The sequence below is a fragment of the Streptopelia decaocto genome (genome assembly GCF_964273445.1).
Source record: "Streptopelia decaocto genome assembly, chromosome: 13".
Taxonomy (NCBI): domain Eukaryota; kingdom Metazoa; phylum Chordata; class Aves; order Columbiformes; family Columbidae; genus Streptopelia; species Streptopelia decaocto.
This window is the reverse complement of record NC_138668.1, coordinates 11,758,705-11,786,178: the sequence shown is the minus strand read 5'-3', so window position 1 is coordinate 11,786,178 and position 27,474 is coordinate 11,758,705. Positions and strand designations below refer to the sequence as shown.

At 35.8% G+C, this 27,474-nt stretch overlaps 1 protein-coding gene across 17 annotated transcripts in view; it reads left to right on the top strand.

The window, feature by feature from the left end:
• RBFOX1 (RNA binding fox-1 homolog 1) overlaps positions 1-27,474 on the top strand; it is a 652,484-nt gene that overhangs the window by 540,958 nt on the left and 84,052 nt on the right. For 15 of the 17 annotated variants that reach the window (XM_082064137.1, XM_082064132.1, XM_082064141.1 and 12 more), the window contains 4 exons: positions 15,652-15,795; positions 18,915-18,968; positions 24,142-24,234; positions 25,964-26,024. In XM_082064137.1, coding sequence (XP_081920263.1) covers positions 15,652-15,795; positions 18,915-18,968; positions 24,142-24,234; positions 25,964-26,024 — 352 coding nt within the window. The remainder of the gene's footprint in view (positions 1-15,651; positions 15,796-18,914; positions 18,969-24,141; positions 24,235-25,963; positions 26,025-27,474) is intronic. The other 2 variants (XM_082064134.1, XM_082064127.1) reach the window with 1 other exon arrangement.

Here is a 27,474-nt window from a genome sequence, read left to right as displayed (position 1 = left end):
AGTCCCTCACACATTGCTTACTCGTATTCTGTTTGTCTTCCAGTACTCCTATGTCTTTTTTGGCAGAGCTGATTCTCAGCCAGTTACTCCCCTGTGCATGGGGTTGTTCCTCCCCAGGTGCAGGACTTTGCATTTCCCTTTGCTGAACTTCATAAGGTTCCTCTTGGCCCATTTCTACAGCCTGTCGAGGACCCCTGCATGGCAGCACAGCCCTCTGGTGCATCCACCACTCCACTCAGTTTTGTTTCATCTGCAGACAACATTACTAGTCTGTGTTCCATTTGTGAGAATACAAGAAAAGATGAAACTCTGTGATAATGGCTGAGGGGAGAATGGCTGTAACATCCTGCACTGATTCCTGAAGTGAACTATAGGTAGCAAAACTGTTTGAAACTGTTATGGCTAATGGCTTCTCTGTACAGATGTTAGGTGAAAATAGGTGTATCTTGACTGAGGAATTTCCACTTGCTGTGCCTGAGCATGAACAAGGGCAGAGGTTTTTTTTGGCAAGCTTGTCATGAGAAATAGGGAAAGATGGGAAATAGCTTTAGTCTCAGTGCCAACTCTCCTGATTCAGGAGTTGCTATTTGAGAAAATTTTCTTTTCCCTCTTTCATGAGAACTTCTTGTTCCCATGAAAAGAAAACCTGATTTCAAGGAGATCCAAGTTCCCTTTCCACTTCTCTAGTAAATGTTTCCTTAAACGTGAGTATCAGTGATCAAAGTTGTTGCCCCCTTCTGCAGTAAAAGCTGCATTGGTGAAGCTCTGTAACAAGCAGCATTCATATGATCAAGTGGAATTCACCATAAGATTAGCAGTGCCAGCTACATTTGAATTGGTGGTTAAACTCTCTACAAATTCATTTAACCATCCAGTACTCTTTAGATGTTTTTCTGTTTGTTTTCTTTTTTGTTGTCATTGGGTTTGTGGGTTTTTTTTTGGGGGGGGGAAGGGTGGTGGTGTGTTGTGTTTTTGTTTTTTTAAGAGAAGGGAAGGAAGAAAGGATATTTTCTAATACTTTAAATCATCTTCCACATTAATGAAGAAAAGGTGTTTGATGAGCTTGAAGAGAAGGATTAGCAAGTCTGATTCTGGTTTATGTAAAGGACAATGTTCCATGACGTGGACTTCTGACTTTGGTTGGGCTACTGGAGAACTTCAGGCATGTCCCATTGACCGTGCTAGTGCATCTGGTGTTCCATGGAAAAGACAGCATGAGAGAACAGCAAGCGCAGACCTGCTTTTCCATTCAGAACATATCTCTTCTGAAATGCTGCTTGCATTTGGTTGCAACATGCTAAGATATGAGAGTACCCAACATAACCAATAAGAAAAATAAATCCGGCTATTTTTTTCATGGAATGGCAGTGAACTAAGTTTAAAAAATTATTATCCTGCGTAGAAGCTGAACTGCTCTTTGTTAAGTTGGTGTATACCTTGGTATAAAAAATGCCATGTGATTTAGAAAATATCTTTTTGACCTGGAGATCCCTCAAATTCTTCTGTGTGTGTTTCAGGGGATTCAGGAATTGACTCCCTGGGCTAAGACATGCAAGTGAGCACATGTTAAGTCACAGCAGGAATTCAGGAATGGTGAGGGGTCAAACAATGAAGAACCTTTTATCATGCTGTCACATTTTCTTTCTTTTCATGAGCTTCCACTGTAGCAATCAACCATTCTCTCTCAGCATGAAACTCTGCTCTCACAAGTTCACTCAGCAGTTGGTTGTGTCAACACAGCTCTTACAAAAAGGAACTTTACATGCATGACATACGTCTGGTTCAGGGGGGGAGTTCCAGAAACTAGAGTACATTGATTCCAGCTGAGGGTAAACATCGCTTTCTAAACAACTCTTCATAGCTAAACCTGCAAATGCTCCATCTAAAGACACTTCTTCCCTCTCTTTTAGAGAAAGTATTGCCCTTTGAAACTCTGTAGCATAGTATTTCATTAATGATTTTTCATTTGGACAAATATTGTTAAATGTCACAGTATTGTACAAGGTAGTCACAGAATTTAGGATTTTTTTTTTCCAGATAGAGCCTGTTACCAGAACAAAAATTTAATAAGTTTTATGGCAGATTTGCAGCCTTATATAATGTTGACTTCTGAGGGATAATACTTGCAAGAATTTTTTAGCTAATTTGAACATTTAAGAAAATAATCTAATTGTATTTTATAAAAGTGCTGCTTGTGAATGAATGAATGAATGGCCACAGGTAAATATACAGTCACCTTCCTGTGTATTGAGTTATGCTGTTTTGTGAATAATCTCTTAACGTATTAAGGTAAAATGAGTTGGATAGGAGAACCTATTTGGGGAAAATGAGTGGATTTCCACTAACCAAGGTATTGCCACAAGCTTTGCATCAGTCAGAAAGTCTTGGTGTCAAGTGTGTGGTGTCCTGGTTTGTTGCTGCTCTGTGATTGCTCTTCAAAGTGTAACTTAGAAGAAGGTGTTTTTGAACTATCATAACAATTAGGCATATTTACCTGTAAGCTTTACAGAAAATTTGGTTATTTCTTCAACTATTTTACCCGTCTTAAACTTGATTACTTATTCGTACACATTTTTAGGTGGCAGACCTGTATTTTTGGGTATTTAGAACATATAATATCAATTCACTTCCAGAGGAAGCATTTCAACTGCTGTTTTATGTAACTTATCTGTACAACTCTGTAAACCCTGAGGTTCTTCTATGTGGTTGGGGTAAGTGGCGGTTTCCAAACTGATTTAAGGTGACCTGAGGCTGTGCTGCCATGGAAAGGAGAAGGCCTGTCCCCCAGCTTTCTCTTACCCAGCATCATCTGTATATTGATGTCCCCTCCTTCAGTTGTGAATTGGATCAGCTCACAAACTCATTTTAGGAAGTGTAAGTTTCCAGTTGGATCAATGGGTCTGAACCCCGACACTTATCTGCACAAGTGCTGGAGTAAACACAAGGTGGGGTGGAAGGAGCCCGAGTCCCAACGTGGCACGAAAGGCAGGACTTTGAGTTGGCTGTGTCATTGGGGCTGCAGGTGATTGTGAAACCTGAAACCCTGATTGTGAAACCCTTGGCGTTATGTTTCCTTTTAGGCACGCAAGAGAAAACAAGCTCCATCCTAGAGAGAAATAACTGAGATGAATTTAGGTCGTAAGTGTGCTGAGTAATTTGTGGAAAAAACTGACATGACCAAGTAATTTTTTAGTGCTGAGGATACTGATAGCTTTTTGTTCTTGTAATACTTTGATGGATTTATCAAACAAGCTTGTGTAATGTGAAGCTAGAGATTCCATTCAAATGATAAAAAACCTTATATCAATTCAAATCAAGATTTCTGTATTTATTTTCATGGAATTTCTTTGATACATTTTCATTTGTTGCCTGTCTGGATTAAAATACATGACTCTTTCATATATTGAAACAAAGTTATTTTTAAACACTTCATTCCTGCTATTGAAGTCCTTTGAAAGAGCAGCAGGAATTACATCAGAAATAATAGTCTTCTGACTAATAGATGAAGAAGAATAACAACATTAATTGAATAATTCTCTGTGTCTGTGTATCACTGCTGAAGATACTTCATTTGGATTAAATTAATGCTTTTGTCCTTTGACCAGTAAAATGTTTCCTTGTGTGTCTGCTTAAATTTTTAAGGATGAACCCGTGGAATGATTTTTAATTTATACATTCTACACTTTGTAGGTGTAGAATGAACTTACAAAAATGTGCATAGGGTGTGTACGCATTTCCTCCTTGGCTAATGGAGCCAGGATGCAGCTGAGTAGAGAATGGTTTTGTTAATTGTTGTTGTGATATTCATGGATGAGATCAGTAGGCAGTCAGAAATAGTTATTGAATCAATACAAAGAATGAATAATGCAATAAGGGAACCTACTATAATTCCTTCTCCCATTTCAAGTTATTGATATGCTGCTGTCAATTGGATGTCCTTAACTGAACTTGGCAACTGCTTAGTTATTCTAAACGCTAATTAAAACCTATCATGAGTATTCTTTTAAAAATTTTATCTGCTCTTTATACCAGCAATTTTGCCTAAGTTTTGAGACAACCTGTTCAGAATCCAAAACATTTATGATTTCTGGTGATTCCACTCCAAACATAATTGATATGCTATTCCCTGATATCCTGCTATTTTAGAAGAAAAATGATGAGCCAGCAATGGCAATGTAAAGCATTATGTAAAGGCTATATTCCATATTGTTAAGGAAGATAGATTGGGGAAATAATTAATGTAGCCAAGTAATTAATAACTCTTTGGTTGCCCTGCAGTACCAGAAGCTTAAGAAACCTATCTTATTGCTCCTATCTGTCCTCAAAATTAATGATCTCTTATTTAGGCTGCTAGCTTTCTATGCATAAGCTATGACAATAATAGCTGTAGTTTCCTGTAGCCTGTGGTATCGGCATCCAGAATGCATCCATCTAGAAATGGAAGGAATAATCAGTGCTACTTTAAAGCCCTCAACCTGGAACAACACTCAGTATGCTGAAGCCCCAAAGTGTGTTCAATAGCAGGAACCATAGAAACTGCTGAAGCAAAGCAAAAAATTATTCATGTTCTATTTCATTTACCTGTAAACTGGATTGAGGGATTCTACCGGAGTACACTTGTGCATTGCAGTGTATCTAGAACAAGTGTCCCACTCAGCGTCAGCCACTTTACATTGTCTTCCTGATAGTAAGCTCTGTTCATTTGCCTGATCAAGGACCTCTAACATAAAATATTCCGAAGAAGAGGTGGTTGTCTTGTCTTATGTGAAGAAGAGCATGGATGCTCTGCCCCTTGAGCAGCATCGGTCTCCTGACACCCGCCTCTGCCAGGCGGGAGCAGTGGCTGCTGCCCTCAGCGTTCGTGTGAGGTGCGATTCCCTCAAACCACTGTGCTGCTGGTGCAGTCAAGGGCTGGCGCGACTCTCGCCTGCATTCATAAGGCATTTGCACGTTTGGCTATTGCTGCTGGATGACCTGGACACCAAGTGTCCCTGGCATCCCACTGGAGCCAGGGCATCGCTTGTGAGCCAGTGTTTGGCATTGGTGATGGGGTGAGTTGTCATATGGGCGCATCGTTGGTATCGTACTGCCTCAATAAAGCTTTGTTGTCAGACTCCATCACCACTGTGACCACGTGCACTCATACTGGATGTTTTACGAGACATGTGCAACTGGAATTGTGCACAGGCTGTTGTGCTTCTGTGTCTGGGAGAAAAGAAATGCAAACTTCCTTGTCTAGTACAAAGCTTATTTAAGTAAAGCAAATTCTTTCATTGGGTTCTTAGAATTTTCGACGAGCTCATACAGAAGATCAGGCACTTTTTCTTGTCTTTGTTTCTAAATGCCATTCTACATGAAGCAATTGTTTTCTCGTGAAGCACAGTGTAATGAATAAATCTGTTCTGCCTGTACAAGGCAATCTGCCTTGCTGTTCTGTCCAGCTTCATCACTTGTGTCACCAAAACACCATACAGCTTGCAATCTAAGTGTATGCGGCTCACATTTTGTCTTGAATTTGAAAGATGTATTTTATTAGTGAGAAGCATAGGCATAATTGAAGATCTAATGTACTTTTGCTAGCAAGGGAAGGGACAACTGCTCCTGCGCACTGATAGATGGGACAGTAGCCAGTATGGTAGCTCAGCGCTTCAGACATGGGACAAGACGGACTCGCAGAACGGGGCTTGGCTGCTCTGTGTGTTTCTTTTCAGAACTGCCACAGGGAATGGTGACAAAATAATTGCTTTGCTTTGTTTGCATTTGGTGCTTTGGATAGTAAAATGTTTTTGTAAAGGAAATGAAAACAAGAACATTACGCCTTTTGTAAACTGGGAGATTGAGGGAAATTAATGGGAATGGTGAAATTATTTTGTCAAGTGGGTATAATACCAGGGTGAAGTTCTGACCCAGCTGAACTAAAAGGGAATTTTACCACTGAAAAGAAGAGGGTCAGGGTTTCCCTTTCAGGGTTGAAGTCTCAGAATCCCTGAAACCAAGGATTCCTAGAGTACAAAATATTCACAATTACACTGGAAATTTAGCAACACTATTGAATGCAGCCATGATTATACTATTACATTTCTTTGTGCCTAACGGCAAGTCCCATATCTATGTGCACTTTGCACTAGCTGAGCACAAAGAACAGTGCACATTGTCTTCAGAAATGGATTCTTATGGGGATAAATTGATGTGGTATTATCTGCATGATTTGCAGTATGAACTACTTAAAATAAATTTCTTTAGAACTAATGTGAAAAAATAATCTCACCTTGTAATATCCTGAAAACCATGAGACTTTACTATTGATCTTTGTTCTTGAGAAAAGCATAACAGAGGTGCGGTTGACAGGAAGAGTCACTGGTACTTCTGGCAGTGTTTGTCACAGTTGGAAAAAGGCACAGTGATAGATTTTTTTTCTTGTGTACACCTTTGTGTAAACATTTAAGTACAAACAGATGTGTCTGCATAGATAACACCTTTTTCTCTGTGTTATGCTTCTGGGAAGCACATTGCAGGGCTGGGACTTTTTGGAATATAAATTTATCAAAACCAGTATGATTAATTAATCAGTCAATCTACTTAAGAAAAAAGGAAAGATACGAGCCCATCAGATTTGTCATTACACTGCTTGTAGTATATTTTGGAAACAGGATTTTCAGAAAGTAAGAAACTCAGTTTTAAATTATGCTCTTTGCTCACTTTTTAATGGAAAGGTAACTTTTCAGAATCTAGATAATTTTAAAATGGAAAATGTGCAGTGTTATCTAAGGAAAGTATGAAGCTGATTTACTATGCATGATTTTTTCAGGCCTTTGTACACATTCAGTATGGTTACATTTTTGTTCAGGACGCATATATATTTTTTCTGCTGAACTTTTCTCGATTGCTTTTTTATCAGGTTTACAAATCAAATCAAACAGGTATATTGCAGAGCTCTGTGATATTATTTTCTGCGCTTATAGCACAATGTATTGAATTATGCTTGCTCATGTACTGCTGCTGCTATTCTCTCCAGATTGAGAGAGAATGACTGTGGGGGCTGTAAATTCACTTGGCTTCCAGCACCACTGGTTAAATCAAGAGCCCTATTCAGGCTAGAGAAGAGACAGAGCAAGTGTTCATTACACAAATCAATTTGGTCAAAAGTACAGCACAGTGGGTACTCAACCATTGCTCACATAATATTGTCAACTTAATCAAATAATGCCTAGAAGACATTCACAAGCTCTTTCTCTCTGAGAAATAACTTGATTGGTGCAGCAGGAAAAAACAGGTGCTGTTTTGAGCATTTTTTTTTAATTTAATGAGCATTGTGTTTGATTTTTTTTTTTTTAATTTAAAAATCTAAGAAGATTTATCCTTCTGTGGGTGTGTATACATGAGAAACACAATGTAGTACTAAGCTTGCCATTGAGTATGTTTTAAAAAATATTTATTTTCTTGTCTTTCTTCCTGTAAATATTTTATGGGTTATTCCTACTAGAATTAGGCTGTTCTTCCTCTAGACTTGGTGTGGGTTTAAGAAATTTGCAACCAGTTTGTATTTGTTTACAGATATTGCAGAATGATCACAACGTGGTAAAGCTTTTTCAGGTTATTCTAATACAGCATATTTTCAGTTTGTCCAGGAAGAGACGGTAGCTTTAGTTCAAATTTAGGCATTCCTGCTGTTTATGTTCCATTTACTCTTTAAATGCTGAGATTGAGGACAGCGTTCATTTTATAGTGGTGTGCAAACAGTTATTCTGTGACAGCATTTCATTACATTTAAAACAAGGTTTCAGGGTGAAAGATTTTGTCTACACCACCATAGTTTTGTGGAAAATGAAAGATATTAGTCAATGAAAAAGAATGGAGAGAAAGTATAACACAATTCCAGTGTAAGAAACATTATAGGACCAACTATCTTCAGTAATAGATAGAAAGGGATACAGAAAATGTGTATTTGCCGGGAAGAAGAATGAATTGTTTTTTTCTGCCCAAACGATGTACTCAAGGCCCTTTCTGAATTCAGGTTCACTGAACATTCTGTTTTATTGCATGCGGTGTCTTTGCCACAAGTGTGTTTGTGTTAGAGCTGAACAATGGTTTTAAAGTGTACCTTTCCCCGCCCCCCCCCTAAAGTATGTGTTTCTGGGTGAAAAATATTGCAAGGTCTTTAAAAAAGGTGGGGAGAGAATATTTTTTCCAAATGGGAAATTTTAACATTTTATCCAAACGAACATCTTGTTTAGCCCTTTTCTTCACTTTTATAAATTTTTAAAATTACTGGAAAAAGCTGGGAAGTGAAACAAAAAAAAATTGCTGTTGTGTTTTAGAAAATAGTTATTTTCACTTAAATTTCTGCTTTCTGGTAATTTATGGTAGTTTCTTCTGATAGCAGAAGTGTATAGTGCAGGTTGATCCTGAGGCAGCATGCTGGATCAGGTGTTCTTTGGGTGTGAGATGGAATCATCTTAAACTCTTTGTGGTTCACTTGCCCCAAAGGAGCAGCAGCTCATAAAACACTAAATGCATCCCTGTTGCTAATTGTCAGAAGGAACCTTTTGAAGCACTAAACTTCTAAAAACTTGCAGAGTAACTGGCACTCCTCATTTTGCATCGCATTTAACCTCTTCTCAATGAAAACACAAGAACTGGTCATAGTGGCAGTCGTGGAAAAATTAGGCTGGTCACACTAAATATATTGGGGTTTTAACTGATTTAAGAACTTGACTTCAGTGTCAAGTCTCTTAAGAACTTGAGTGAAGTCCTTTAAAGAACAGAATATCTCTGTTTCTAGAAGTGAATTAAGGAGAGAAAAAAATAGTATTTTGGTGAAGATAAATTTCTTTACAATACGTTAGATTTTTTTTGATTTTTTTTTTTTTTTTTTTAGCTGTGCTGATGATGGATTTGGTTAAAAAAGATACCATGTATTTATAATGAAAGTATCTTAGATGAAATATAAAACCATTGTCTGAAACGCCCTCTTTGATTTGGGTTTGCTTACCTGTAAGAATGCTTTCAGTTTTAACTTATTAAAACACCTAAGCCTTCAGCAGCTCACTGGAGTAAAGGGGGTTCATTTCAGTTTATTTCTGTGTATGTGAGAATTTGGTCTTCTGTTTCTGTACTCTGTATTTATAACTTTCATTATAAATTTTAAGACTACTGTATATTAAGATTTGTTAATATTTTATGATTGCAAAGTATGTCGTGGAATGGGAACCACAAAGCAGTCTGTGTGATTTGGCCAGGAGTGGCAAGGGCTGTGCCAGCCCTCGGCAGTGGGTTACTGAAAGAGAGAGGAGAGCAAAACCAAATTCCTGTAAAATAGGAATAAATATTGAAGACAACTGAGACTCAAAGAAAAGTTTTCTATCAGATGTAACTTGTATTAGCTTCAGTAGCAGTGTTTTCTGAATGCAAACTAGTGAAGGCTATTCCGTGTCATTTTTTCCTGAGTATATTTCAAACTGGCAGAGAATTACTTCAGATAGTGTAATAAAACATCATATCTAAGGGCATCTGATTTTAGTGCTAGTTTTCTTAAAATCTTTTAAAATTATCATTTACACCTCTGCACACTTCTGGTAACTGATTTGAGAATTTCAGTGATAAATATTAATGTGATTCTATAGTTCGGCAATATTATGAGCATATCTATTTCATTTAAATTGCCTAGCTCAAGAAGTTGTTTTTGCAGTGTTTGTTTCTCGGAGGAGTTAGATATATATCCTCATTTTTCGGTGTTAGGTTCTGTACAATATTTATGAGATGATAAAACATAATTTTTGTTAAAATGGAGATATGTATGTATTAAGTAAGATTGGGCAACAATCAAGATACAAGTGAACTATAAAGAGAACTATGAGAGTATAGTAATAGCATGACACAGGGTCTTAAGATAGAAAGGAATATTTATTCTCTGAAATGACAAATTAAAATTGACATATGAAGCTGTATCTCTGGGTAGAGATGTAGGCATGCCTCATATGATTTTCTCTGAATGTTGTCCATACCTAAATTAGATTTCACCAAGATTAAACTTGTTTAGCTCATTTATATCGATTGCGTTAAAAATCACCATGGAAAAGTGAGCATCTCAATTCTGTATGAAGTGCCTGCAAATGCAATCAACAGTTGTTAAAGGATTCAAGTTTCAGCAACTTATTTTAACATTTATGACATAAAGTGGTGCTGGAACTTGCAATTGTGTGCAATTGTGTATTAATAAATATCCATAGCAAGTGGTTTTTACAGAAATAAGATTTTGTGGCAGCGTCTGTAATTTTATAGTCAATAGGATGCCTAAGTTTTCATCCTGTGGTTCCCTCCAGGCAATACTCATCAATAATTTGCTAAAATACATAACTGTTTATTAGGGTTTTTTTAAACTAGAATTACGTTCTCAGTGGAACCAGAAAAGAAGTCATGTAGCAAATCAGTGGAAATGACCTTTTGGTGAGGATGACAAATGACATCTTAAACCTCAGAGCTACAAACTAACCTGATACAGTGCTGACTGACATGCACAGGGAAAAAGCCAATCTGTAGTAATTTTCAAGGGTTCTGAGAACCTGCAGTTGCCATTGATTCCTTGTAGCACTAACAGTCTGTATTGCTGGTTTTGGCTACCGGTGCATTCGTAGCTTCACTTTTTAGCTTATCTGTTTAGAAAATCAACTTCTTTTAAAGTTATTTGGACTGTCATGCACTGTATGGTGGGGTGGTGTTTGTTTGTTTGTTTTTTAAATAGCTTTAACAGCGATGAAGCATGATCCAGAGTTCTAGAAATGTTTAGGAACTTTGCAGTCTCGTAGAATCCCTGTACCTTAGGCTTTACAAATGGCAGCAATCTGTTTTGGTGTATTTACTGATTACAATAAACACTGTACCAACTGTCTCCAAACCTGTTGTGTATATTATGACCCAACACATTGTACTCACATGATGCCGTTGTGACCAGTTATGTCACAATAGAAGGGCATAAGGTGCCATAAAAAAAATAAAATTAAAAAATTGTGTTGAAAATTCATACCTGCAAGAGCTATATGATGTTGAAAATGAATTTATGAATCTTGATTAGGAAGAGCAGGCAAGAAATTAATTGCTTCATTGCAATTTAAGGAGGTGTCTTATCCAAGGTCACAATTGTAAAAGGAGAAAAACCCTGAAAGGCCTCTGGATAACTGTTAGAGGATAAAAGGACCTCTTTGTTCTGAAAAGTATCATAGATATCCAGCTGGTAAGATTTAGTGGATGAAATCTTTAGAGGGCAACTGGGGGCACAGTACTAAACTCATGAATAATAGGGATTTCAAGTGATTTGATGCTTCCTGGAGCCAGCCTGTCAGTTGAGATTGCTGTTGGAATGGGTTGGTGACAAGTTCTGGGACTGAATATGCAAAAGGCAACCAGGAGAGAGGTTCTTCTAGAGGGAATCCAAGCCAGGATGCACAAACTGATAGTTAATGCCAGGCTGGAGAGAAACTTCAAGAGTGAGTGTGAAATGCAATCTTGAGAAAAATGGTAAGAGAACATTTCTTCTTTGCATGATTCCTCACTGTAAAAGTCAACCTCAGCTGGGTGATTATTACAATAATTTCCCAACTGTCAGAAAAATTTGCCAGTCTCAAAGAGGGAAGAAACCAATTAAAGAGTATTCATGTAAGTTAGGTGTGGTGGATATTTTTTTGGTTAACTGTTTCTAGGTTCCAAGTTATTTGAAGATTAGACTGATATTTTTGAGCCATAAGCATCTGTCTCTGTTACCTGGTAGATAATGAGTAGAGGTACTGGAGAAATGGAGTCGACATAATGCTCTTTTTTAAAGAGGAGGGAGAGAGAAGTGTTGGTTATATAGGCTGAAGGGATGTGCTGTCATCAGAGTTTCAGTCCTGGGAAAATACTGGAGCAAGTAAATAGGCGCTGCATTTTTAACAGCTGAAAGTACAAGAAGAATAGTTATCAGCACAGATTTGTCAAAAAGATGCAGTCTTTCACTTCTAGAGTGGCCTTGTAGACAAAACAAAAGAAGTATTATATTTTGCTTTTCATAAGGCTTTTACAATTTCACACAAGAGATGCTTTTAAACAAGCTGGGAAATATGGTCAACATGTAACTACAATAGTCTGGGTGGAAAAATAGAAACTGTATTTAAGTAGCTCACTATTAAAATGAGAAGTAGCTCACTATCAAAATGAGAACATTTATTAGAAGGAGTTTTGCAGGGTTTTGTGGCAACTCAGTGTTTTTCAGTATTTTCGTTAATGATCTGAATGATGGAATGGAGTGTATACTTATTAAATTTGCAACAATACCAAGATGGGAAGGATTGCAAGTACATTGCAGGACAGGATTAGAATTTGAAATAATCTTGATATATTGTAGATATCATCTGGATAAATAAGATGCTATTCAGAAATGTAAATTCCATGGTGTTTACACAGCAATAACAAACTGCACAAATGTGACATGGAAAATCACTGGTTAGAGAGCAGTTCCATAAATAAGATTATAATGGATGACCAGTTGTGTAACCAATACGCACACAAGACAAAGCAAGGACCATCAGATAGCAGATAGATCCAATGGTAAAATATGTTCAACAGTTGGTTTATGAATTGTGGTCTCTTCACAAAGTAAAATTCATGACTTTTTCATAGGTGAAGGTAACTCTGATACAGCTTTTACTCAAAAAATTAGGTCATGAAAAAACACACAGAGTAGACTCCCTTTTATGTAATTTCTGTTTAATCATAAGAGACCCAACACATCACAGATGAGGACTTGTACTGATTGTGTACCAGACTTTAGGGATGTACTGAAGCTAATGTCATACTAACTTCAACTGATTTTTAAAGAAATATGAAACACTGGTCTTTAGATCCTCTACCAATGAAAATATTCTTTTGATCTGTATTATTTATGTGTAAGGTAAATTGCATTCTAGCTCTTTGAGTCCACGGGGCTTTGAAACTTTCCTGTCTGGGATTTTGCAAAATCCAGTCTGTTCTGTGTTTATTTTACCTCATTGGTGTGACTTGGAAATTTTTTTATAAGCTTCACATTTCAATTTAAAGTTGTGGTTATCCTTCTTCAGGTCTTCTAGACACATCCATAGATTTCTGGATGATATTATAATATGCTTTGGAAAGACACTTATACTGTCAAGCCTGTTAATACATTTTAAATTGTTTAGCTCTGTTAGTTCTGTTACAACCTTATTTAAGGACATTTACAGGTGTGAATCTTTGATGATAGTGACTTTCTGAACTTTCTGGTTTCCAGTCCTCACTGCCCAAAATCTGAGACATTCTTTTCTGAAACTGTGAGTTTCAGGCTTCTCTGAACAAAAGTGATAAAATCAAAAAGAAATACCCAGAAAATAAGCGTACCTGGATTTACCCACTTATAATTTGTACCTCTTTCCTTTAAGCATCATCTTCAGAAACCTCACTGACTTTTTATTAGCAATATATCCGTTCAGCTTCTTGGTATGGTAGTTGCTCCTAATGTTTTGGTATGCTAATAGGGCATGGTTCAGCCCTCCTACTCCTTGTTTCTCATAATTTATATTAATACAATGAACAGAAATTACTTTTCCCAATTTGCATTTATACAGTACATTGGTTATATAATTTCTTCCTGGGGCACCCTTTGTTCCTGAAGATGAACAACACCTTCAGAATTCTTTAATTATCTTCAGATTAATCTAATTGACCTTAAATTCTTCCAGAGCATTGTATTTCAGGAGTTCCCAGTCCCTCACCCCCCACCTGCTCTCATATACCAAATTTCCTTCATATTTCTCCCCTTTTAAGGACTGAAGGTAGGAAGTAATTTCTGTAGTGTTTATGGATGGAATAGTTGCCTAAAATCTAAATTTTGAATTTTTGAATTGGTTTTAGATAGCAAGAGATTAGCACGGAACATGCTTTTGTCTCTTAACAGCTATGTACCATTTTTTGTATTTAAATCACTAGAAATTTGTGAAGATGAACTCTTTATTTTGTGGGACCCTGCCAGTGAGTTCAGGGAGTAGTAGTTGAAGAGATGTGGTGGCACTGACTCAATTTTAAGTTTACACTTGAGCTGTTCCCAGTTCCTTGTTTGGATCACTTAAAAACCCTTCTTTAGTGCACACAAAATTTTCTATGTGTGAACAAGTGTCATCATATCCCATGAAATGTAGGTGTTGCTGATGAACCGATGCTTCTGCAGAAATGATAAGGACCTGTATTTCTGAAGTGTTCTTAGCACTGAAGTACAGGCAATACAGGAAATTGTAGATGGTTGGACTTTGAATTTGAGAACTCTTGCATTTAATGGGGGACATGATGCTGCATTTAACTTGCTAGAATTTAATTTATATGTATATATTGTTGATGAAAATTATGTATTCTGTTTGAGCTCTTTTGCTTCCTTCTTAACAGGCTTATTGGTACTAAAACTGCGTGGTAAGGTTTATTTTATTTAACCATTTTTTACTTTTATTAAAACTGTTGTCTCTTAAAAAACATTGATATTAGCAGGAAATGGGATATTTCTTTTTTTTTTTTTTTCTTTTTTAAATGAAAAAGTCAGAAAGACAAGCTGAATTCTAACATTAGAACATGAGAGAAAGGTGAATACTTGGAATATCAATAAGCTCAGAAGGAAGACGAAAGACAGAAAATAGAGTAACAGTTGTAAGATGTTCCTTGTAGTTTCATTAAGCTATTTCCTTGCCTCTTTCCAAACCCCCTCTACCAGTGCAAAAGAAAATAACTATGCTGTTTTTACATACCTATGCAAAATCTTTTTCTAGTAAATATGTGCTGAACATGCAGTGCTTAGTTAGGCACTGAATATCATTAAAGAACACAACCAAGACATTTCTATAATGTACTGATATACAGCATTGGTTAGTTTTACTTTTTGGATGAAGGGTATTATGTTTTTTCTTAATCTGTCTAAGCGTTTATAGTTTCATTTCTTTGTTAAATTGCAATACACAGCAATTTCTTTCAATTACAAAATAGCATTGTAAAATTAGGGAACAGTACCCCTGTAAGAAGTACCGTGATATGGTCTTACGTTTGTGAGAAAGATGATCTGTAAACTTGGATTCTGAGTCTCACTTTTATGTCAGGCAACCTTCACCACTGATTATACTTATGTTCCCTTTCACAGCTCAAGGCCTTTTCTGTAATGGTGGCCATTTATCTAGACAAAATGACCCTCCAGTGCCCATTAGCACTGCTTATGAAATGGCAACTAGGATGTGATGTGTTACCTATCTGCTATGTAGAAATCCCAGTGGCCTCTGAATGAAAGTACTAATCGTATTTGAAAGCGCAGAGCTTCTGCAAGTCGCCAGTTCTTTGGACACGGAGATTCTGTTTCTTCCGTTGGCAAACACTGATGAGTTTAAAGGGGTTTGAGCTGTCTTATAGGGAGACATATTTAATCATTCTATAAATAGCTAAGCAAATTAACTAATAATTATCTTCTTCCTATTCTCCAATTTATCCAAAATAAATATTAAAAATATCACTAAAAATGTGTACTGTTGAGACAGATACAGAAATGGTTTTGATTTTCATTTTAAGCCCCTACCTTTCTATTAAAGATGGCTGAAATATTTAAAACATGCTTTACTTTGTTCTGCTTCACCCTTTTAGCAGACAGATGATGCAGCACAGACCGATGGCCAGCAACAGACACAATCTTCTGAAAACACAGAAAACAAATCACAGCCAAAACGGCTTCACGTCTCAAATATACCTTTCAGATTCCGGGATCCAGATCTTAGACAAATGTTTGGTGTAAGTACTCATAATTTATTTATGCTTTATTTATATTTGCATTGCAATAGGTATTTTATATTATAGGCAACTGTGAAAGCAGTATCTCTGATTTAGGCTGTTTAACATTTTCAATAAATACTCTCTCTTCATTTATTCATAACCAAACAACTCATTTGCCAGTCACATCTGGGAAAAGAAATTCTACTGGTTCCACTGTATGTGATACAGATGGCTGTATTCTTTGTATTGTGTTGGTTTGTATTACATTAAAAAAAAAAAAAAGTTACATTGGCTGAAAATATTGAATGTGTTTATATTCCTACTGTACACAGGTGGATTCATAGGACTGCACTTTTTGATTTTGGAGAGAATGATGTAAGAGAGTCAGTGCTTGACCTCATGAGCAAGGGACCCAAATCTATAGAAGTAAGACAGGGGCTGAATTTAAGTAGGAAGTCCAGGAGCAGAAATCTTCACCCGTCCCCACAGCTACTGTAGACCTGTAAGCTTCTGAAGTTTTTGCTGGTGATTTTCTGTAAGTGTCTCAATTGCTGCTTTTGCCCAGGCCATTAGCCGCCTTCATGTGAGTTGGCTGTTTCGCATGTCTCATACATGCAGTCAGTTCTAGTCTTATCACCACGAGAGGTTAGACCCGATTTCTTCTCCCTGCTTCAAGAACTCTTACTTTTATTTGAAATGTCACTAAATAAAATCTAGAAATATCACATAATCAGCTACTAGAACCTGGCTTCTCCTTTTCCAAGTTAGTACTCTTTAGTATTTATGTTCCTCTTGCTTTTTTATTTCTGACTCACTGAAACTTAATTCTCTTCTGCAGTACAGTTTGTTGTGCAGTGCAGCACCAAGTCCTTCATGGCACTCTACTTCTCTCCCACTTTGATGTTCAGTTCCAGTTTTTAAGTTCTTCTAATGTCTTTGTATGTGGGACAAGACATTGTGGTTTTCAGTACTTGTTTGTATGAAGTGAAGAAAACAGCCACTGGAAAAAGAATTCTGATATAATATAGGGAAATGAGACTGACTGTTTTGCTGTATCTGATTCGCTAGAAGTAACCTCCCCTAAATGCAGCTTACAGCACAACAGCAAAATAGCAGAAGACATAATAATTAACCCTCGGGAGAATAGTATGCAAATGTATTTAAATTAAACAAACCACTTAAAATAGACTGATTTTATTTGGAAGTATATTAAGTGAAAGGATTTTATTTTTGTGAGGGATTGTAGTAATTTATAAGTGAATAAACCTACATTTCTTTTCAATATTTCTAAGTCTTAGGTCTCAAAAGACTAACACTGAAGAATGAGAGTTTTCCAGCTTTAGAATGACTTGGTTACAGTAAACTTTTAGCTACTGAATTGATAGAAAAATGAAGTTTCTGCAAGTATGAAATACCTGTAATGAAATATGCTAACGCTGTATCATGACCATGTTATACACACAGCAGGGGATCTTTTTACATGGACATAACTACAGCAGAGGAGGATTGTTTAAACATTAAGTCAATGTATGCTGATAGGCCTAAGTTGCAGTTAAAACATTAATTAGATTGTGAATGCAAAAACCTAAGATAAGCCAAGGGACAACAAATGATGGTTGGTTTTCTTCACCAAGTTGAAATACTGTAATAAGCTAGAGAAGGAATACTGTCCTTTCTGGTCTGTAATTGTTTATTATATCTTAAAATACTAAAGTATAGTCTCATTTCTGCAGTTCCTTAGACTATTGTTAGATTACTCCTCATTTGCCTGCCTCTAATTTCTGCCTTTTTGTTTTGTAGATTGTGTCACTTCTCAGTGTTAGCACTGATCCACAGAGCATGTTAATGACATATGAAATAACAGAACTGGCCCACAGACATGTTACAGTGTGACATTGCAAAATGTGTCGTATCAGAAGGTGTTCTAACAAAATACTGCCTGACTCAAATGTTTATTCTCTTACTGAGACAAGTTCAGTAGAGCCTTTTTCTTTGGGATAGCAACTGTGGTCCAGTTTTGTGTGTGAACAATGCCTAGATGATTTTGAGTGCTATTGTAAGGTCAATAGTGATAATGGTTACTACTAATATTGTAATAAAAGTGCAATTCTGAGCAGGGAAAAATCACTAACAAATAAGTAGCCATTATAGTTTTCCAAATTTTCTACAACTACCTGAAAGGAGATTGTAGCGAGGTGGGTGTCAGTATCTTTTCCCAAGTAACAAGTGATGGGAGGAGAGGAAACAGCCTCAAGTTGTACCAGGGGAGGTGTAGATTGAATATTAGGAAAAAAATTATTCACCAAAATGTTGTCAGGCATTGGAACAGGCTGCCCAGGGAAGTGGTGGAGTCACCGTCCCCAGAGGGGTTTAAAAGATGTGTAGATATGGCACTTAGGGACATGGTTTAGTGGTGGACTTGGCAGTGTTAGGTTCTCCGTTGGACTCAAAGGTCTTTTCCAACTTAAGCGATTCTATGATTCTATGAAATTATACTCTAGTAAGACAAGAATTGCCTAGGGACTAATGGTTACTCCTTTTCAGCAAGTACAGAGAGAAATCCTCACTCCTTGAAACCAGTGACAAAACTCCCAGTTGGTTTAATCTTGTTACTGTAAACCAGAAGTAACCAAACGCCTTTATCTGTCTTGAAAAGCAGCTGCTAAAAGTCTTCTGAAACTGGGGTTCTTTGGAGCTAAGGATGACCAGAGGGTGACAATGTCCACGCAGCTGTTAATCTTGTCTTGTTAGTGATGTTTATTATGCTCCAAGCAAATGGGTAGCATCCTACATATGAAAAAGGGTGATGGCAGCTGGACTGGATGGAAGTAGTGTTCTATGTGAAAAGACTGATTACAGTTTAATGATGATTTCCTCTTTGTCAGGTGGTTTCACTGAACCTAAAGTCCATAAATGCAAATGTGAAATGATGGTGACAAGTGTAATGATACGTATGATTTAGTTGCAACATTGATCTGACTTCTCTTCAGTGTCACTTTTTTTGGTGCTTGACTATCTTTGATTTTATATTCTCTAACTTTTTATGTCATGCACCATTTTCTAGAAACATGCTGTATGTATATGATAGAAGCATTGAAGTTACCTTATTTTCATGCAACTTTTCTATTTCTTTGCAGCAATTTGGTAAAATCTTAGATGTTGAAATTATTTTTAATGAGCGGGGCTCAAAGGTAAGCAGTTTAATTCTTCCATGGAATTTTTTAATTTGTTTAAAATATTTATATGAGTAAAAGGAAACAACTGCACTGCTGTAAAAAAGTCGTGTTTGAAATTCTGTGTTAGTGAAAACATCTTCTGAGCTGTCATTCAGTTTCCTAAGCAGGATGAAAATCGCTGGACTCATTTTATATCTTTTAAGGGGGGTAATTTTAGCTACTCCAAACTGTCATCTGTTTTATGGGAACGCTGATTTCTGTTGTCTTTGTTCTTCAGTGATAAGTATCTTGTTTATTTTATGAGTCCATACTTAGAGATATTTGTAGGCAGGTTTGTATTAGTACAGGTATTTTTCCCCTATTGAAGTGAAAGATGATAATGATACCTAATAACCATCCTCTTTAGTAATTAGCTGAGAAAATATGTGATTGTTCCAGATTATCTAAGTGCAGATGTTTTCCTCTTTAGTTAAAGCTTCAGTACACCAACCCTTTGAAAACAATCTATTTTAACATCTATTTTATTAAAAGAGTTCTTATTGTATTGCAAACATTTACTATTATTTTTTTCTCAAAATTACTTTGCCTTAAATGCCTACTTCAATTTATTCAGTTTTTAAGAAATAAAGCAAGATAGAATGGCTATGACTGCATTAACATTTGCTACCAGTTGTAGCCCAGGGTGCTTCTCCTATGAAATCAGCTGCATTATAAGAGTTTATGTGTATGTCATATGCACGATATCTTTTTCCTTTTCCTCCCATATCAGATGCACTAGATTGTTTATCTACCATTGTTTCAGTCTACCTGTAACTCTTATATACGGCTTATTGTTAGTGATGGAATTCTTATTCCTGTAACAGACATGCTGTAGTCTGTATGTTTTTTTAATAACCAGATAAAGCTCTCTCAAATTTGATATATTATAATTGTTAATTCTTCCCTCAATGTGTTTACATTTATATTTTAAACTTTTTAAAAACAGAGTAGCTGAAATGTCCTGATTTATATTCCAGAATTATTCTGACATTCATTAATTAGTACTCTTTCCTGCTAGCCCAAACCCAATGGAACATTTACCACATTTTCAGTAAACAACCAAAATGTCTAGAGTTTGGTGGCTTAGAATCTCTTACTCTGGCTGAAATTTATTATCATTAAATTATGGCTGTTCAATAGTGTTTGCAAAAGATGTTGATTGTCTGGAGCCTGCTGATTAGTATTATAAATCTCAGAAGACCCCTCGCGCTTGCCACCTTTGACTGCTGAAGATGGAGAGGAAATGAGTACACCATGATGGTGGTACTGGTTTACACGTTTCTTTAACCATTAAACCTTACACACGTAGGACTTCTAACCACTGCACCTGCATTGGACTGGATTTTTACTTTTGTAAAATATTTCAGGGATAGGGCGAGGAGGTATTTCTGAATTGTGTTTTGTTAATAGTGATCTTGCAGTGGTGAAAACATCTCAGTGCCTTGTATTGAAAACAAGCTCCTAGAAACGATTTCACAAGGAAGAGATTTTCCTAGGTGGGCTTGTGATGTCTCACCTGTGGTTACAGGCTTTGTGCTAGAGGTTCTAGGACCCGTTCCTGTTAAATTCTTCTACGCTGTCAGTGCTGTGCTGGTGCATCCAAGCTGGCTCTGAGTGAGCTGCTGTTCTGTGATGCATCTCATCGCTTATCTGCTGCTCTCAGCTTGTTTAGAGTTACTTCAGCTACAGCTACATGGTATTTTAATTTGCAGAAATACCCTTAGATTCTCTCAATTAAATAAAAAGTTAACAAACAGGATTAGGAAGAAGAGGATTTTTTTTTTTTTTTTTTTTTTTTTTAGTCTGTTAATTTCACGTCCATTCTGTAGGATTTAAGATGCACCAGAGTAAAGTCCCATTCCTGGCAGTGCTTATCTATGTTTTCATAAAATCCCACTGGAATTGAAAGTACTAAGTGGTCTCAAACTGAGTGCAGGTAGAAAAGTTCGCATGATCAAAATTCAAATTTGTTTCTAGCTGCAGTTTGTCATAAAAGAACTGTTAGGAATTTTTGTTTGCTTCTGCTTTTGTGTATTTGTTTTTATTCCAATAATTAACATTTTAAAATATCATTGCAAAAACAACAGAAGTAAGCTCATTTTCCTACCATAATAGTTAAGAGAAGTGGAATTGCAGACTCAAAAAATGTCATACTGCAGTACCACCAGAAATGATAAAATAATTTTTCAGCAGGGAGTCCGTAAAAGAAACCCCAGAATAATACAAATTTCATAGTACAAAATTCTGTTTCTTTGGGGGCATAATAATAATTAAGCTAATTTTGCTCGAACTGTATGGCAACACTGAAGACTTCTGGAACTCTTCTTTTTACAAGAATTGCAAGAATATCAGTGTAGTTTTGCTGTAGATCTTTCTTATAACCTGTGTTAAATAAATGAGGCTTACATTTGCGAATTCTTGAAGCTGTTGATTAAAGTAACATTTATATGTGCTGGAAATGTACCTTTCTCTGCTTGTACCACTCATCTTGGAAGGACTTTTTGAAATATGGCTTCCCTAACTGGGCATATTTCAGTGCGCTTGATAGAGCTGCCAGTGGCTTTTGTCTCAGGCTGCAAAGATACAGGAACATCACCAAGTACCATTTTTTTTATAGTCGTAAATTAATGCTCCATATAGCTATATACTACATCTATACGCTTTCATAAATCTGTTTTTCTGTATATGTAGTAATATTATAAATATCTAGTATATATTATACTAACATATTTTTTTTTTCAAGTAATTAGGGCTCCAAAGCACCTCCCAAATTAAAACAGAACCTTCTCACATACTACCTTGGGTATTATTAAATCATTTGACAGACTGCAGAAATGCAGAAATTTACGTTACCAGTTAATAAAATAAATAGTAAGCTAAAGTAGCTATTGAATCAGCTGCATATAAAATTAATGTCAATGTGTTTGTGTAGATATTTGAATGTGTGATGAATGAATCTATGTTCTGTGATTAAGTTTCTGTGTCAGCTAGGTAAAATTAAAGATTTGCATAAATAATAAGAGCTTAATTTAAATACTGTTAATTATGAGAATAAGAATAATAAGAATAAGAACATAAGAAATTAAAAAATTACAATGAGTATTCTTTTCAGGATCTTTGAAGTTCCTGTCTTATCTTGGCCTGTGGCTCCACTTTATATCTTCTTCTAATTTTTTAATATAATTAGGTTTTTATCTTTCCCTTCAGTTGTTTGAAAAAAATTAACTGGTAATGCTGTGAGCTAAGGAGACTGATTCAAAATTTTGACTAACCAGCTGCCACCAAATGTTTGCAGTTCTGCAAAGGGACAGTTGTTTAGCAAGGAGGAGAAGGGAGAATAAGTAGAGCTGAGGAATTGATGCTGTTGCTTGGAGTCGGGCTTGTTGGTTCCAGCAGTGGTTTCAGCTGCAGAATTTTCTTAATGGCATCTTAAATTATGAGCTTTATTTTCCATGCAGCTTTTACAAGATGGGAGGAAGCAGTTGAAATAAAAGTTGGGTTTAGGTATAAGAAAAGCCTATCCAGGCCTTTAAAACATAGGGATATGTACTGAGGAGGGGGATTTGCTTTCTCTAAACACTCCTGGTGCATTGGGGAGAAAGATTTGCATCCTCAGGATCTTGTGACAAGCAAGGGGAAGGTAGAGCGGAAAAAATGTGTGGAATTAAGTGTTCTGAGATGGCTGCAGCTGGACATGGAACTGCTGAGAGCGTTTCTGAGCTCAGGCTTCAGTGCGACTTTAAAAGAGAATAAGAGAAAAGGAACACAGTGTGTTTAAACTGCTTGGAAGAGAATGGAACATAAACTACCACTGTATAAATATGCCACTTTCTATATTATAAACACATAAATAAGTGCACAAATAAATATATTATTTGAGTAGGTAAAATAATCCAAATAATTAATATAATGATGCTGATAATTCCTTAACTCTTTTTGTCAATTTTGTAGTTCATATCCATCGTTTTTGTCAATGCTTGGTGTCAGTTTTGCCTTAAGTTTTATATTTGGTCTCCTCTTTGTATAAAACGTCTAAGTAAATGTATAGATACCTTCCCTTCCTTTTTTTTTTAATTATGAAACACCAAGGATCTAGAAGTTTATTTGTTCAGTTAACTTTGGGAAAGGATGGAAGGCATTGTAGTACTAATATTAAGAATTACTTCAAAGGGTTGGTGTATGTTTCTAAAATATTTTCAATGTCTTGAGTTTTTAAAAAAGATCATTGTAAACGGTGATTATTTTAGCACAATACAAATAATTTTAATAGGATTGGAAATGTTTGTTTAGCCTAGTATTATAAAGCAAAGCATTTGTCATAGGCAGAATTTAATATTTGTCTCCTGTCCCACTAACACGGGATGCTGGAGTTTTACCAGTTGCATGTTCTGTATGTGCAAAGTAATATACATAAAGAGCAAATGAACCAGTTAAACTTATTCCAAAACGTTTGCATTTTTATTCCTTTGAGTTTCTTTTTCTATTCACATCATGTGATTTTTATTTGATCTGTTAATACAAGAAAGTTTATACTTTGTTCTAAAAGTACTTTTGTTTTGTTGGTGGTTTTCTTTTCTTTTTTGCTTTTATAAAAAAATAAGTAAAGGCTATATAGTTTGACAAAAGTTTAAGTTACCCTAGTGTTGCATGGGAACAATGTTTCTTAAAATCACAACAGCATGATTAAGTAGGCAATGTTTTAGAGTATATTGACATTCAGTGTTGAATTTTGTGCACATGTTTTTTTATTTCATTGAGATATCTGCATGTCATTAAAATGTGATTCATTTTCTTTTCTCATTAGGTCATTTTTTTCTATGTGAAGACACTGTGATTTATTTTAATTTCATTTTCTTATTGTTAGATTTATTTTCCTCTGTAGTGACATGTAGAAAGGTATTTTTGGTATCATTCTTTGAATTTCTCAGGGGGTATTATCTAACTGATGACAGAAAAAAATTGTTCACATTTGTCGCTTATTTATTGCACATCTCAATACAATTATAATTTTTCTAATTTGCATGTTACAGAAATGAAGCCAGGACAAGAAAATATTAAATTAAAGAGAGAGAACATAAACAAACAAGTGGTCATTGACTGAAATAATAATGTGCATGTTGTTTTCCCCCCTTCTCCCTCCTGCATGCAGGGATTTGGTTTCGTAACTTTCGAAAATAGTGCTGATGCGGACAGGGCGAGGGAGAAATTACACGGCACCGTGGTAGAGGGCCGTAAAATCGAGGTGCATGTTCAAAATATTTTCCTTTTCATCTTTTTTATAAATGTCTGCTTCACTCTCATTTGTTGTTTCAGATGCATCATTGGTGTCTTCTGTGTGCTCCCCTTTCCCCTTCCCATTGTTTATATATATATTTATATATAAAGAGAGAGAATCTGGCCTTACTTGGGTTTTTTATTATTATTTCTTTTGTAATTATTATTATTGTTATCATTATTGCTGAAAGGTGGATGACAGAACTGAAAAAAAATGGAAGCTTTAGTATTTTGAAGTTATTATTTTGGATGTTTTGTAAATCAATGGGTGCAATAGATTCCAAAAACCAGCCAACAAAGAAAAGAAAAATAAAAATGAGAACAACAAAAAAACAGTGTGACAGACGAAACAAAAACAAACAAAAGGTTGGGTTTTTTTTTTGTTTGGTTTGGTTTTGGTTGTTGTTGTTTTGTTTTGTTTCCTTTTATTTTATTTTATTTTATTTTTTTTTTTTTTGCTGCAGGGTTGATGCGGGATCCACAGTGGTTTTCAAAAAATTCAGATTGGGAAAGAAGCATCCAAAAGATGTACAAGAAAACCAAACAAAGGCAGACTAGAGACCAACCAGTTTGAACATTTAATTGTTAATGAAACCATCAGGCTACTTTGTCTGGATGGCCTGAGCCATTCGTAGCTATTAAAAAACCAACAAATGTGTTTTAGTACCACTGGATCCCCTTCAATACTGCCTCAGTCGTATTTGTTAGAATAAAAAAATACCAATTGAAAATGCTGTCGTCTTTTGAGTAAGATGTTGCATATTTTGCCTTTTCATTTTCCCCCTTCGACGGTAGCGCTTAGGGCCCTCACCAAACTCTCAGTAACCATGGTAACTGTATACATACCCATGCTGGCGATGGTGCTGAATGGTAAGTGGAGAAGTCCATCTGCCGTTTCACGTATTTAGCGCTGATATACCACGTGAATTTTTTTGACTTGTTGTATTAAGTTTTCTTGATGCTACATTTTTTTCTATATTGGTACGCCTGTAATTGAGTGTACGTTTTAAGCAAGCCTGGGAGGCACTGATTGGATTGAGGATATGACTTCGTGCACATCTTACTCAGATTGTTAACTCCATATTGTGTTAAATAATGCACCCTCTTTTTATCCTTTTGTTAGCTGTGATTTTAAAGCTTGAATGATTTTGTTAATTCTTGCAATGAAAAAGGCTCTTGTTCCAAGTGTTGAATGCTAGATGTTGCTTTTCCAATGGTACTTCTCTTCTAAAGGGTTATGTTGCACACTGCTAAAATTCGTTTGTCCCTTTTTTTGACATTTTCTTTGTTTCCTTGTACCTTGTCTCTTTCCCTTCTACTCCACTGCATGTTCCTTCATATAATCTTTTTCTTTTTTTTTTTTTTTCTGTTTTGAGTATTTATTGTATCAGTGTTATCATGGAATACAAGCATGCTCTTAAGTCTTAAATTATGCAGAACCTTTTAATTTGCTTTTAATGTCTTTTTATTAAAGTTTAAATGATATGATGTTGCTTTATTGAAATGATTTGTAAGTTAAAATGGTTATGAAAGTAAATGTAATTATAAATAGTATGATTTTGTTATGCACCTGTTGCCTTCTATAAATTAAATTGCATTTTATTTTTACATGACTAATAGCTGTAATAATGCATGCTTTTAATAGTGACATGGACCCTCCCTGTAACCCTTTCTAATCCAGTGTTCTATGTGCTTAGGTAAATAATGCAACAGCACGTGTAATGACAAATAAAAAGACCGTCAACCCTTACACGAATGGTAAGTGCATGAGATCTTGGTGCTTAGTTTTGATGTCAATGCATGTGAAACCTCATCTGCTGATGAAGTGCCATAGTCTGCATCTCCTGCATCTTCTTGGGCTCAGGCTTTGTCCAGCAGCCTAAAATATGACTGGGCATAAATTCCATCTGTGTAGAATTCAGCTAATTCACAGCCATGTGGGCATAGCATGCATCGTTTTGCATGGTCGGAATCTGAGTGTTTGACCGCAATGGCTTTTGTATAGGAAAATACACCTGATGGGGAAGCGTTATTCTCTTCTAGCTTTGTGCAGTGTTAATGCTGCGATGAATGAACTAATCGGAGGATTCAGTTTTGCTTGGATGATGGAGTTAGGGAGACCAGTAAAAAGAATGTCCCTGTCACGCGTGAGATATTTTTTAGTACCAAGACATGCATCTAGTCAAAGATAATTTTCTGTGTCTTCCTTCCACAATTTGTTAGAAGGGCAAACTGTAATCGGGTGCTGCTTCCAGCATTTTTTCCCTGAAAAAATTGAAATTTCAAGTTACCTAAAATAATTCATTCTAATACTGACCTAAGCTGGTATAATGTTGTACATTAATGATAGAAAAATAGTCCATAGATATTAGAGGGGTTTGGAAGCAATAGATTTTTTAAAATGTTTCCCTTGGCAGTGTCTGATCATGTACTTGAGTTATTTGTATTTGTGAGTTCAGAAAATTCTGACAAGTTCCTAACTCAACAATATCAAACAGTAATACATCAATCAAAGTTAATTGCAATTATGTTTTCCAGTTTTACTATATTGTGTAGTTATAATGATTTGCTTTTCAATTTAATTTAGTGTAGTTTTTCTGATCCAGTAGAAAGCAGATGAAATTTGCACATACATCAGTAAGTGTTTCCACAGGTGGTTTAGACTCTTTTTCATTTTGAAATATAGTGGATCTGATTTCCTATATCTGAGCTCTCGTTAGTGAGATTTTACTAAAATCCAGGGTGAACAGTGGCTTTATTTTTTTTAAAAAAAGAGTCATAATTTTTCCTGCCATAGTAATAAAAAAAATATACTGATGTTATTCATTTGACATGTGATAATTGAGCTAGTTATAATGATCTGGAGAAGAAGAGTCTGAAATTTCTCATGCTTTCTCAGAAACTCTTTCCTTCGTAATTTTGTATGTAAATGTGGAACTGGCAAATGATGCAGATGGGAAAAATCATCTTCATTTTTACTGGCTTTAAAACATCTCAGTGAATCTAGTGAATGAGACACAAAGCTTGACTGCATCACATAAGAAGATTTTGTTGCAAAAAGGAGATAAATTACCTATATACATAAGATACCATGAACTTTGCTATATTGTAATGAAAAAAGAATAAAAGTAGTTTTGTTATAAATGGTTATGTATATTTTGTATTCATATTATCCTAAGGCTACAAAACTGTTAATTAGCAAATAACA